The sequence below is a fragment of the Daldinia loculata genome (assembly GCF_022478755.1).
Source record: "Daldinia loculata strain CBS 113971 unplaced genomic scaffold F4817scaffold_32, whole genome shotgun sequence".
NCBI lineage: Eukaryota > Fungi > Ascomycota > Sordariomycetes > Xylariales > Hypoxylaceae > Daldinia > Daldinia loculata.
Genome location: NW_026054886.1, coordinates 323,592 through 337,302, shown reverse-complemented (window position 1 = coordinate 337,302; position 13,711 = coordinate 323,592). Strand labels below are relative to the sequence as shown.

Genomic DNA, 13,711 nt, shown 5'->3' with positions numbered 1-13,711 from the left:
TTCTACCGAATAGATCACGCATGCTCTATACTCCCCTTTTCATACCCCTAACTAAAGTGAACCACATCTCTACTCAAACGCAGAATCGAAACTACGGTAGCTCGGTATTTGAGAATTGCAAGTGATCGTTGAAGAAGCGTTGTCGATCAGGGTGCATCGATGGCAGGTGAGGCGGCGGCCTACTGATAACCTGAGCATTATAATGAGTAGCAGCCCACTCCTGAAGGTCCGCCTTCGACTGTTTTGCTCGATGGTATATTATCTTAACCCCGCGTTGGATGAACTTTGCGAGTAAAGCATCCGAAAACTGCTCATTAGAGATATCAATACTGCGCAGATTAGGAAAGCGACTGACAAGCTTGAGTAGCCCCTCGTCACACTGCTTGTACTGGCAAAGATTTGCCACGGTCAGTCCTGTAATGCTGAGGTATGTGAGACTTTCGCTTCTAAACCAGTCCGGAATCACAATTCTGAAGAGGCTTCCGAATAGCATAGGCACGGGGAATGGTCGGATGTCGAGCTCTCGCAGAGTACCGGATTCCATGCCAGGTCGAACAATGGTTTCGAATTCAGAGGTAGTGAGGGGGGTGTGCAGTAGTATCGACAATCTCTCAAGTCGACGAAGCTGGGGGAGGACTAAAGGTCCAACATGGATAGTTAGCAACCATGGTGCTTGAGGGTTGCTTGTGACCATAGGAGGGTAACACGTACTGAAGCGTGACTGAACAGACCGACCCTCAAAATGCAGCTCACGCATATCTTCGTTGTAACCACCTTTCACGTCACCTTCACCAATGACAGTGTCCAAGCGAGCACGATTTCCAACAAATATGTATTGCAGTTTTGGCCATTTGGTCATTAGCAGCTTGGACGAGTACGTGAGATTGTCGATCCAGACTTCTTCCACGTTAGGAGCCAACTCCATGATGCCACGCTACATATCGTTAGAATCGTCAAAAAGTCTTCACAACAAAACGAACCTACCAAGTTGGGGAGAGGGTCTGCACGTAATTCGTAATTCGGATATGCGAGTCGAACAACTTTCAGCTTTTCAAGTTTTACCCAGCCAGGATACCATGGCACCTGATCAGATGCCAATCTGTCACAGTGCGGGAGCTCGAAGATTGACAGCTCTTCCAGCGAGCTCCCGCATGCAGTTATCAGTTGCTCTAAAACTTGAGGTCGCGGCCGTACTCCGTAACCCAAGGAGAGGTTAGTGAGCTTTGGTAGCCGTAATTTTGGGGGCAATGATTCCAATTCAAAAGAACCTCGCGGCTCTCGGAGTTTAAGTACCTTGAGTTGCTGAGAGATTTCTATAACTTGTGAGAACTTACACCACTGCAAGAAGTGGGACAGGCCATCGATAGACAACTCTCTCAGAGCATTCTTGCCGTATTTGTTGTACGCTTTGAAGGCAGGTAGCATTCTTCGAATGCCAGGATGACTTCTTTGGGTGAGCTTGTATGTCTGGACATGCCACAAGTCTCTGAGGACGTTTGATTTGGTCAAGATATTGTTCCAAGCCTTAGAAACTCTCAAGCAGCGACTATTGATCGTGTCAGCAAGAAGTAAGAAAAGAAACAGATTGCTGGGGCACCTTACCACAAGGTCTTGAAGTCAAGAAACTCGAATGTCATACGAACAAGTTCGATAGGAAACTTCGTGACGGGATCAAACGCGGCTAAAGCAGCTACCCTATCTCTCTGGACTCGCAACTTCTATTCAATTGGTTAGGAAAATCCAGGGGTAACTCGGCACATATACGCACAGGCAACAAAGAATGATTAGGGTTCTTTCTCTCCACAAGTTCAATGCCTTGTCTATACATGTGGTACGCAAGGGTTTGCTTGCTTTTCAGGCGAAGGATCTTACCGAGACGCAGATAGACCTAAGATAGGTTAATAAACTTGCCGATTTCATCACAAAACCAGCATACCTTGGGTTCCCTCGGGGCGAGGTTAACCATACCCACGGCGAGGTTAAGGCACTTGTCTAATTTGAACAACATCTCGTATGTAGCAATAAGCGAGTCAAGAGCGCGAATATGAACGTGCTTGTCACAGCGTCTGGAACGGGGCGTCAAGGTTGAAAGGACTTCCTTCAATTGGTTGTTTTCAATGCCCGTCAAGATATCTTCGTTCGAGTCTAACAGCATCCCGCCATGGATTTGACAGCTGCAAGAGTTTATAGCCTGGTAAGGTAAGCGCGTGTAGGCATTCGGGTAAATGAATAAAATATAACAAACCTTCTTGAATAATTTCGCTGCAGCCTCGTAGTCTTCCTGCGCATACAGTTCCAAACCCTTCTTAAGGGCGAGAGAGCCCGCTGCCTCTCGGGCTGGCGCGGAGTCCTCTGAAGTTGCCATGTTAAAGGGAAGTTGAAGTTTATTAAAATGTGTCGCGGAAATAGGTTTCGTCAATACAGAACGAAAAACAAATTAGAAGTGCAAAGGGAATTGGCGCATCTTCAAATCCAAACGTTTTATTAGGTAAAAGCCACCAATTATGCAGCGCATTCACACTAGTCGCCAAGAAAGGAACGTATGTTAAAGTAAAAGAAAGTTTTGGTTTAAGGGAAATGTTGCGACCTGGGGCAACGTCGATGGAAAAGCATATGGATGGAAGTCAATAGACGCGGTTTAGATAAGTGAAGCAGCCACGCCGGAGACGCGTTAAGTGCAGTTGCATTAGTGGGGAATACGTCAGCGTAAATTTGAATAGTTAAGATTTGGTGGTTTGGCGGGGTAGCGGGGTTACTATTAGCATACTATGAACCTCACCTACATGTAGCCTCCTATATAAAATACATGCCTAGGTTAGGTAATTACTAATGTACACATAAAACATACATGTATACTTATAATGTCCATGCCTTAAATACATTTACGTAGTTCGTAACTTATATGAAACGTAACGCCAGAAATATCAGGCATCTATCTATATTCTATAGAGGTAAGTATAATACATGTTTATATCCAGCGCTGTCTATATCTAGTACAGGCAGACCTTTTAAATAGATGGAATGTTGGTTTCGTCTCTTAGTTTTAAATTTCATGTGTATACAGCCCTTAAAATTAAAGAGAAAATTAGTTACGACATATCCGTATAACCTAGATGAAGGATTACTAAAAGTTAGTAAAAGAAATCATACCATATGATGGACTAAAATGCGCAAAGTCATTTTACTCCCAAAATCCTGTTTCGTATAAAAACACCGCAATCTTGCTTTATCACGCACAAAATCGTTCATTACTATATTCTATTTCAGTAATCATGTTAAACTTAGCTACCTACCTATATATACTATCCAGGTATATACCACGGCTCTTTTATCAGTGGGGCATAGGAATCCATCATGAAACTTTTCCTAATAAAAGATATATATATATATATATCCTAAAGTGGAGATGTCTCAACGGAGGAGGAGATATAATGAGAAAAGGCCAAGTTCAAGTCTTCGCCTATCCTATATACAGTAATCGATAATAGACAGACATATCGATCCTATATCATGATACCCCGGCCGCGAGATGTGGCACAAACCGTTGCGGGGGCCGGAAAGCGGGAACTCGTGACCTTTTCGACCGCAATCCATCTGATTGTAACAACCTGAAATTAGATAGGCAGATTACTATGTCCCTTTGCCAATTTAACTTTATCAACTATAACTTGGAGCCGCAGCTTCGTGACACATAGCAACACGCAACGAGGCCGAGTAGACCATTTTTGAGCGCTTCCTCTTATACATCCGATGTTACTATCGATATACATAACTAGTATAAATACCTACGCTATACGAACTCGTGACGTACTTACCGTACGACCCCATCCCGCCCAGACGGGAACTCCCTTGTCTCCGTCCGTTAGCATCCCCATAACTTCCCTCTACGCTAGTATTAGTAGTATTAGTATACCAACCTGTATAACAGGAGGAGGCGCTGTTATCGCCGAAGGAGCCATCAAGGCCAAGCCCAGCCAGACCACCCGCCACGGGGCTGTTTCTACGTCCATTCGCGACCAAGCCAGCGCTCTCCGCACCGTCCTTCCCAAGATCCCATCCCGGAGTCTAGGAAATTCGCCTGGCGTCGAGGCGCAGGGACCCTAATTTTCCGATAACCGTACCCCGGTTCGCAAAGTTCCGTCTATGTAGGCTCGGCGAGGATGTTAACGAAAAATTAGAAATTTTGGTTGACAGGCCCTACGGTAGGCCCAGGTTGGTAAATTAGGTACTTAAATCTATCCCAAACCCCCAACCCTCCCTTCCTTCACCCCACTTTATCTTGACCTCTGTAGATCGGAACAAATTCCCTTCGGGTCGCTTATTATCTCCTTTGTTGTTCTTAGCTATATTATACCAGGCGATCCGGCGGTCTACCGGACCTGCCAAGTCTTACCCTCTGTTCTATTCTGCCCTACCTGTCCAGTGCCTCCTACCCATTCCCGGCCACCCTGGGGAACACCGTAAGGCGGACCATACGGGCTGTGACGAGCGAACGATGTGACGAGATCCCAATTGCCCATGGGCAGATGAACATATTCTAATTCAGACCTCCGAAATCCGCGTTGTTGCTGATGCTGGCTGGCTGGCAGGGCGAGGATCATAACTTACCGGGAGACGCCCCATCAGACTTCGTATTGGCAAGAGAGCTCTGCCCTTGCAGGATCGTTCGGCCTCCGATTTCCATATTCGGTTCGGGGATCCTTACTCATAGTTTGTCTTTTATACATAGTTAGTTCGTTTGTAGTCTAGTAAGATTCTTTTTTGGTCTTTCGTCATTCGTCATTCGGCCGATTCGGCCGTTAAACGTCATGGCTATACATAAACTGGAAGTGTAACGTGTATGTGCTATATGTATGTGTGTACATATGTAAAAGTCGTGCAGATATGTTTGTATGTATGTTGCATGTAATACATGCAGTTAGATATTTTACTTGCCACTTAATCAGCTCAGCTTATTTTCCCGATCTTCCAAATCTATGTAAACGCCTCCCCCGTCTACCGATGTTAGATAATCTGGTAAAATTACAACAGCCGAGCTCCGCCCCGCGCGAGTTAAACAACGGTAGCGAGTGGCGAGCGCAAGTAATACATACATACATAAATGCAATGCTCCCAACTCGCGTCTATTCGCGTTTATGGCGTCAAATGCGTCAGCAGCGTCTAACAGCGGCCCCTAAAAGCCACGTGGAACAGCTGCGGTAGAACCAGAAACTAATTGGTATGTATGCCCAGACAGCCGAGGCGCACGGCACCTGAAGCACTTTATTGTTGCGTAAATGACTGGTGCGGCACTTGGATTAGTTCGCATTACCTACCTATGCGATAGACCTGCATCATCCCTATGTACATACATACATCCAGCACCCATAGTGTCAAACGATAGGAGCTGTTTGCATAGGCGGGTCCCGGTGGCGTACGTGTCTGCGTTACGTATGTGGTTCATGGTTCAATTCATACCGCACTTATATCAGCCCACCCACCATCTGTCCTAGATAAATCTAAGCAGATCGAGACGCGGTAAGTTGATTATCTAAGAAATGCCAAGGGGGGTGCCAGTTCGGCTTGCCAAAAATGGAAGAGGTGGAAGAGGTGAGGGAGGAGACTGATAACAAGATTTGACTTTTTCTGGAATGATGAGACTTCCAGTTAAAAGACTTTGTCTGTTTGTACCTCAATATGTCACAAGGCTTGGCACGTAACTTTAGACTTTACCTATTTTTAGCTGCATACTCTAGGTAAGGGAGCCAATGGCAATAGAGGTTCTTTTTTCTAAACTCCGGTACCACAATTCTATCGGGCCGCTAGCCCCACCAAAGCTGATGGATAGCGGGGCTAAGAGATAGATTCTTAGAGGTAAGTTATAAGAGGCAGCTTATTATTGTCTTGTCCAGGGTTTCTACGGAAGAGGCTGGGACATCATCTGCAACCTGATGACGATGATGACGAGTTTTGTTTTTTTTTATTAGAGGTTGTCGTACAGCAATTCCATATAATTCAGGTGAGTACCTCCTACATGAGGTGGGTTACTAGCTTAGGTAGGTACCTATGTACATATTGTTACTCAACAGTTTGTACCACCAAGTACTGTTTGCATGCCATCTACGGGATACATACCCACCGGAACCTATCAAAGGACGACCTCTAATATTTCTCCAACCAGCCGGTTAGGTGGGTTGGGTTGGGTTGGGTTGTAAGCGCGTCGCAGTTCCCGTTCCCCGGGTCTAACTCGTACATATTGTTCGACAGAGATACGAGAACATGACTGGTTCGGCAATGATGGAGATGCTCACGCAGGCACATTTTTATTTGTCTGGCTAGTGTAATATGTAGTGTGCCACTCCGAACCTATCAGCGTATAAGGAGCTGTTTTTTTTGTGCATCCGGTTCGACGCACGTTGTGTTCCCCTGGACATTATAGCGTTGCCATGTATGGAGCGCAGGTACCCACGATCTAAGATGTCTAGGTTAGATGGGTGGCCTCACAACCTGCGAGGCTGGCGAGGCTACACTTTTCAGCCCACTTGGGGGCGAAATTTATAACTACCTACCTACGTATCAAGATATTATTGCAAGGAATTATAGAATTTGTCTCATCCATTGTTCCTACTAGGCTTCCTAAGGTCACGAGATTTCAGTACAATCGTTTTTAATTTACTTCAAACTAGAAATTTAAGGGTGTCTAACATTTAACCCCTCATTTATAATTAACCATATCCTCCATCTGAATAAATCTACCTACCTAGGTAGCAATCTAGTAAAATAGTGTTGTAATAGATGCATGATTATTCAACTATCTAAACCCCCCCAAAAGAAAAATATGTGCTTATTTTGACGCCATCCTTTCCGGCTATACGATTATTTATTCCCGCTATTATAAATTCCTGTTTAGTAGTTAAAACTTGGCGCAGATCAGTTAGACTCACAACTAAATATTTGTAGCGGCATGTTTATAAACCTCTCATGTCGATTAGTCACAGTGATTCGGACGGAATCGTGGCTTAGAAATCAATAGGACTCGGCTAGATTATTCAGCCTTAAGGATGACATAGGCACGCATAGATAATTTATCCCCAGTCATAAACATGGATAATTCTAGGATAGTCCTTAGCTAACTAACGTTTATTGAGCCGCCTCCTGCCGAAATCGCATTGCCTAATCGGTGTATCATCCCCAGGATTGCCCATTGTCCCCCTCTATTCTCGCTGAGAGTTCTAATCTAGATAGTATAAAGTGCGTCTTCGTAGCCGGACGAAACGCCGAGTGCCGTTGCCTGTTGGAATCTGCGGGAGCGAACAACGGGGAACTTAATCGGTTATCGGCTGTTCCGTGCAGACCATGAGAACCGATCAGTGCCGCCGTCTAGAGCGAAGCCAGTTCGTCCTTCTCTCCCTGCATACCAAGACCTAGCTCAACTAATTACAGCCTCGTAAGAAAGGAAATAGTTCGGAATACAAGATGACTGCTCCCAGAGCATAATTATGCTGTAAACTGATGTTACAGATGTGAGCTGCCAGCAGAAACATGTGGTAAGAGATGAGAGAACCCCCGGATAACCCCCAAAAAAACAGACACAAACCCAGGGAAAGAAAAAGAAAGAAAGAAAGTAGATGTGCGGCCCCAATACAGAAGCCACAAAATCCCTTCCAAGGAAATTCGCACTCAAGTCGTGAACCAAATAACTCTTCCCAAATGACGCCTGGTATAACCGGTCCTTCTTCCATGCGTAAATCCAAAGCCAGAAATCATTCGAAGGAAAGGTGTAATCGATCCGGTTCCCGTCGGGTCACTAAACGTTCCTCGTAACATGTGCGTGTGTGCTTTTAAGCTGTGCTGTGACGTGAGCAGTCCCGTGTCGGATACCACATTAACCTCATCTCTTTTGTGTGCCCTCTTAAAAATCCCAATGCAAGAAATATTCCCTCGCCGACGCTATGCTAAATCAATGAATAGAAAAGTAGAAAGTCGAGGGGTTAAATGAAAGTGCTGGGGACGTAGCCCATGAAACCATGGCTGCCGATGACATGCTAAGTAACATTAGGAAATGTAACTGCCGATGAAGGCCGCCAGAGAACCAGCCGCGTCGTCGATTGAGAGAGTTGAAGGTACCATCATATCTCGTTCCGTCTCTGCGTCTTCGATAACTAAATCTGTGCATCATGGCATTCGTAGCATTTTCTTTTTTGTGCCGGATCATACGACAAGGTTCTAAAGGACCCGATGGCTTCATCAAAGGGCGGGAGGAGCCGATGTTGACATAATACGGTCGTGCCCTACAAACAGCATGGATAACTGCGAAGGCTGACGGGAAGGCGACAGGTTTTTGGGTCTGGGTCTAAAGGAGTAAAGGTACGGGACCCAATCCCAAAATTCAAACATCAACAGCGGCGGAGAATGCCACGCGCAGCAGCCCATTACCGAAGACAATACTCTTCATCGTCGGTGGTGGTAGGAGCTATCTCCAGACTGGTTGCTATAGTATCCCGAGTCAGAGTATGTCTGGTTTCCAGAATATGAATGGCTGCTAGACTGTGCATGCTTGGAGCAGGCATATCCCACTAGTATCGTCCGGGTTGTGATGTGATGTCCGGACTGGCCATATGCTGGGCATCGATCGACTGCATGTTGGTAGTAAAGGCAATGGCACGCGGAGTACCGCTCAACTAATTGGTAGCACATTGTGATGTATTGTCGACTTGAGATGATATCGTTGTGGATCAATAACTCTGAAAAACGAGAGCAGGGGAAGCAATTATATATATCTGAGTTGGCAAGGTAGTCGTGGGCTGTGTAGGTGTAGGTGCCTCTTATGTGTTGGCTCTGATACGGTACAGATGTTGTGTGGTCGTTGTTATAAGTGCTCGTTACGAACTAAAGTAAGGGAAGATAAAGAGCTGGTACAAGTTGAACAATGGTGGTGAACGAAATAGAAATAAGAATAAGAAGCCGACCTTAAGAGGATACGAAAGGAAAGGACCGGAAGTGAATGTGTCGTCCAGGTGACTATGATGAGTCGACAGGACTTCTTGCTGCGGTATCAGGGCGAGAAGAGGCATCGTAGCCTTATAGGGCTTGCAGCCTGGCCAGGTTGTTGCGCGTGCCTCAATGGGGGGGACCAGGGAGGGACCATGAGTGACAGGGAAGTGAAGGAGAAGAGGCAGCAGTGACGAAAGCTTACTCGAGTGTACCCGTCTCAACTACATACACTACATACTAACGTAGTCGGTAACTATGTATATTAACTACTACATACGTAGGTCATGTAGGTATGTATCTTCTCTGCTGCATGCAACTTGACCTGCAGGTCCAGCGGAACGTGGACTGACTAGAGAGATCCATCGTGGGTACATAGGTAAGGAAAAAGGCGGCGCAGGGGTGTGTGATAGTAGGAGGGGCGGTAGATGCCTTGCCATGATGAGTAAAGAGTAAAATGCGCAGCAATGAGATTTCAGGTCAAGTTTTGGGTTTGTGGTATGCAGTTTGTAAGAGGGCGAAGGGCGAGGAGGGCGAGGGTAAGTGAAAGGTGAATAAGGTATCCGTATCGGAAAAAGAGGAATAAGAATAGGAATGTGGGTATAAGACCACAGGCACAGGCAACATGTAGACAGACATGTAAACATGCCGGAAACGAGCTGCCGGACACACTAGTGTTGGAAGTGGGCGACGAAGAAGTACAACAAGTACGTAGCTTTTGCATCCTCTACCTAATGCGCTCTCGTTCTTCGGGCAGTCAGGTGAAAGCGGGAGAGAGTGGAGTTAGTTGACTGTATTCTGCTGGTGTCTAAGGTCTAAGCTGGAAACCAGGGTATTGGCTTGGTAGGTAGCAAAAGTAGGTACCTTCTGAACTACGAGTATAACACATGTAGTTGGAATTGTTGCGTTGGCGGTTATCACGTTCGTTCTTGTGCAACGGCAACTAGGTAGAAGCTGAGTTCTAAGAAAGGAAAAAAAATAATTTACCATATTAGAATGCCATTTTTACCCAGGTCGGATTTTAGGTCGAATTATGAACTGGAAAAAAAAATTGAAATTCGGGGATCGACTTCAGGTGCCCTGCTCCCTGCAGGGCTGATCTATGTAGTACCTTAGGTACACTAAGGACTTATGTATACTTGCCCTGTAATGTACCTACCATAGTACCCGGTGTACCAACCCAGGGTACTGCGTAGCTGCAGATTACCAGGGCAGGGATAACCGCCGATGCATGGCACTGTGGCAGCGTACATAGCTGACATGCCATGCCGTATTGCAGGATTACCTAGGTACCTATGTACTTGACAAAAAGTACTTGGCTTGGCAGCAGTCGTGCTACTACATATACATACATACCTCCTCGAAAAACAGACAATAATAATAGTCATAATAAAACAATGCCGCTTACTAGAAATCTCTTCACGCAGATTAAAATTTGCCATGATATAAAACTAATAATACTGTTACTTTTAATGTTATACCTGTAGGTGCTTGGCGTAGCAAAAAACATGGAAGTAATAGACCTACCATATACGTAATAAACCCGGTATTCATATCACTGCGCCTTTTGACAACAGCCGGCATCGACGGATTTAAAGATGGATATGGATTGCTCATACTGGCGAGGGCACGCTCTCGACGTGTTTCAAACAATTTGGGGTCGATTCCGAGGCATCCTGATTGCGTTGCTGGCAATGAATTAGGTAGCTTAGGTGTGCTTACATGGGTATGGTAGGAGAGGGACATAATCAGTAACAATAGCTAACGATAGTAATTATAATAATAATAACTTTAGATGCTTACGACTATCTAGCACCTGGCCCGTTTCTGATAGTCCAACGTAAATTTGACTATACTATCAACTTGTAACACAGTTAGATAACCAATTTACCTGGTGCGTAGTATCCAAGTCCCTTAACTTCTTTAACATCAAAAAGGTTTAACATTCGAGTTAAGCTTCTATTTTAGTGCTCACCGACCCGAAAGTTTGGCGGACCGTGCCTAGAGTCTTTTTTCCTAACAGCCTAACGACTTAACGTACCTTGCGTATTCTATGCACTTCAGAGAGGAAAAAAAAGACTGACGTCAAATTAACAGGAGGAGCTCGGTCTAACATTAACCTAAAGGTGATATTAACAATCCGCCCGACGGCTTGGAAATCGCGACGTCGCGACGTCGCGTAATCGCCTTACCCCCCACCGGGAGCATCGGCGCGCCACGGTGCTGGATAGCCCGGCTCTTGGATCCTACAAGATATATTATAGTCAATACTCAAGAAGTATCGTAGCATTTTCGATAACGACATTATGCCGTCGGATGGCTTGGGATCGGCTTTAGGAAGGCTCATGCATAAGTAGATAAGGGTCGTTTAAACGGATTTAATCATCGCCGAGTAACCAGGTGCTATAAAGTCCCTATTGCCGATTTACCTCGTACCGTTTGTGTTGGTGTGGGTTTAGGTGGTCAGCAAAAAAAGCGTGGTGACGTGCTATGTAGTATTCTGCAAAGTGGCAGTACGCAAAGTAAGCAAGTAGAGTGCTGAGAAGGAGTTCGTTAGAAAGAAACTATACGCTTTGACCTATTAACTATGTACATTTTGTATGACATATTAGGAAGAGATGGGTAAACAAATCTAAAGAGTCATCCTTAGGAACCTCCACGGAATAGTTTGCGTTAGACACTAACTATCGTATAAACAATAAAGGGTATGCAAGTGTACGCATGTATTTTAAATTCGAGTAGGCAAACTTACTATTGCATGTAGTTAGTTAACTGATTCTTCTCAACTTACTCTTTTCTATAAGAGCCCACCGAACTCAAGGATCTATTGGATAGTTGGGGGTTGCACGCGACACCTTCTTTCATGTACCTTTAGGTCTGTAGGTATGTGTGACGATTGGTTATGGTACGGGTTTGTGGTTTTAGCAACCCATGCCTAAAATGCTTGAAATGTGGCAGATGAGGTACAAACCAGTACACTTACCCGCGACACCAGATCCAAATGCGGAATCGTGAGTTTCCTTCAATTCCCATCGTAGGCAAATCTTAATCAGTAATACCATATCCATGGCGGGTGAGGGTGAGGTCGCCCGGGATGATGACGGAATTCCCCTACCCAGGACCCTGGAGACGGGCACACTAGCACTGGTGGCCATCTACCTACCTGGTGCTTAGAAACCCCATGTAAAACTACCTGCTTGGTTCTAATAAGTTTATATGCATGTATGTTTATAGTCAGATGAAGCGCACGATGTCATCCCGTACATCATCAATTCAATTTATAGCGCGTTAACTGATTTGTCTCGCATGTAACTGTGCTAAACGCCGGAGGAGGTACCTAACGTAATACAGCGTAGTCCTGTGTAAATGTACCACATGGTAGAAACAATGAATGTAGGCAGAAGGACTCAATTTGAACTCATCTGACTGCCTATACGCAAACAAAATATTTCGGTAGGCACGTCGAATAAAATGTATCTGCCTTTGAGAACCTCATCACCTATGCTAGGTACCTAAGCTTGCGAAGTGTTGAATTCGTCTAAGTCTATACGCTATCAATGAGGCGGAGCGGACTAAACTGTTTTAGCTAGTAACCCGCCCAAGCTTAGGTAGAACAGTACGTACCTATCTTAGGTAGGTACATGTAGGGCAAGTGCAGGTGCAGGTGCAGGTGCAGGTGTTATGTAGATGCAGTTTAACGCAATCCAATACTGCGTACATGTATGTACCTAATGTAGCATGTTCTTTCCGCGTTAGTATTTCGTAACAGCGCCCAATAGGACTTAACCAACTAAAATTCAGGGACTCATCAGCCTCTCTTAATGTTCTTTTCCATTTTCTGTCCTGCAGCCCTCAGGGCATCTGCATCTTTCTATGCAGGTTATAGATCTACTCTAGCGGGTTGCCTACCTAACCTACCAATGGTCATATACCGATGAACACATCTCAATGGAAACATACTAACGTATGCACCTACATTGGCTTCCCCTGAAACGTGCCTAAGGTATCCAACGTCGAATCTCGATACCTTGACACCTCCCGACGTCTTGATCGACGTGGCTGCAACCCATTCCACTCTCTTGGGTCACCGGAGGACCGTCTCAGGCCTCTCTAGCTGTGAGACCTATCCGATGCCTGCAGATGAATACTATACCTAGTTGGTCTAGGCAGTTCAATTTGGTTTAACTATTTCGTACTCTGCTCACCGAAAGGGTCTAGACCAAGTAGGCATTAGTTTCGAGCTTGGCGCAAGTGACCGGTTGAAGCAATTCCCAAGAGGCGCAGGCGGTTCATAAGGTGAGCATTACGGGTTATCGGCGTGAAACCATGACTCTTCACACAGTTCCTTTTCATTAATCCCCTAGCCAGTGAAAAAGTATCACTACTGACGCACAACATCTCCGCCTGTGTGCAACCTGACAGGATCTTAAATGGATACTACTCGACCGATCTGTCTCAGATCGTCATTGACCATCCTGTCAACCGTTGAATTACCAGTCGCTTATCTTCCTTGGGCATTCTAAATTTGACGACTACTGTGGCTGTCAGCCTGTTCCTGAATCTTTGAACCTCATCACTGAGCAAAGTCAACCTTATCGTTATGGAGCCATAGGAGTCATCAATCATCAATGCCATTGATAAATGGCGATTAGTATTATTTCCATGATTGTGGGGGATTCTTACTGATGTTTCGCAACCCGCCCAATCGCCATCTCTCCGTGTCCCCATTGTTTCCCTAGGT

At 45.4% G+C, this 13,711-nt stretch overlaps 2 protein-coding genes across 2 annotated transcripts; both read right to left on the bottom strand.

Annotated features, from left to right (window-relative positions):
* Nucleotides 1-91: 91 nt before the first annotated feature.
* F4817DRAFT_366140 (uncharacterized protein) lies at nucleotides 92-2,669 on the bottom strand (the record flags this gene model as incomplete). Its single annotated transcript, XM_049306950.1, has 6 exons — nucleotides 2,246-2,669; nucleotides 1,937-2,191; nucleotides 1,769-1,888; nucleotides 1,603-1,718; nucleotides 985-1,546; nucleotides 92-934 (listed from the first exon to the last, which is right to left on the bottom strand). The coding sequence occupies exons 1-6, from the start codon at nucleotides 2,363-2,365 to the stop codon at nucleotides 92-94; spliced, it is 2,016 nt and encodes a 671-aa protein (XP_049158024.1). The 5' UTR covers nucleotides 2,366-2,669.
* A 5,659-nt stretch (nucleotides 2,670-8,328) lies between these two features.
* On the bottom strand, nucleotides 8,329-8,768 carry F4817DRAFT_150547 (uncharacterized protein). The gene has a single exon (XM_049297972.1). The coding sequence runs from the start codon at nucleotides 8,674-8,676 to the stop codon at nucleotides 8,431-8,433; it is 246 nt and encodes an 81-aa protein (XP_049158023.1). The 5' UTR covers nucleotides 8,677-8,768; the 3' UTR covers nucleotides 8,329-8,430.
* Nucleotides 8,769-13,711: the final 4,943 nt, after the last annotated feature.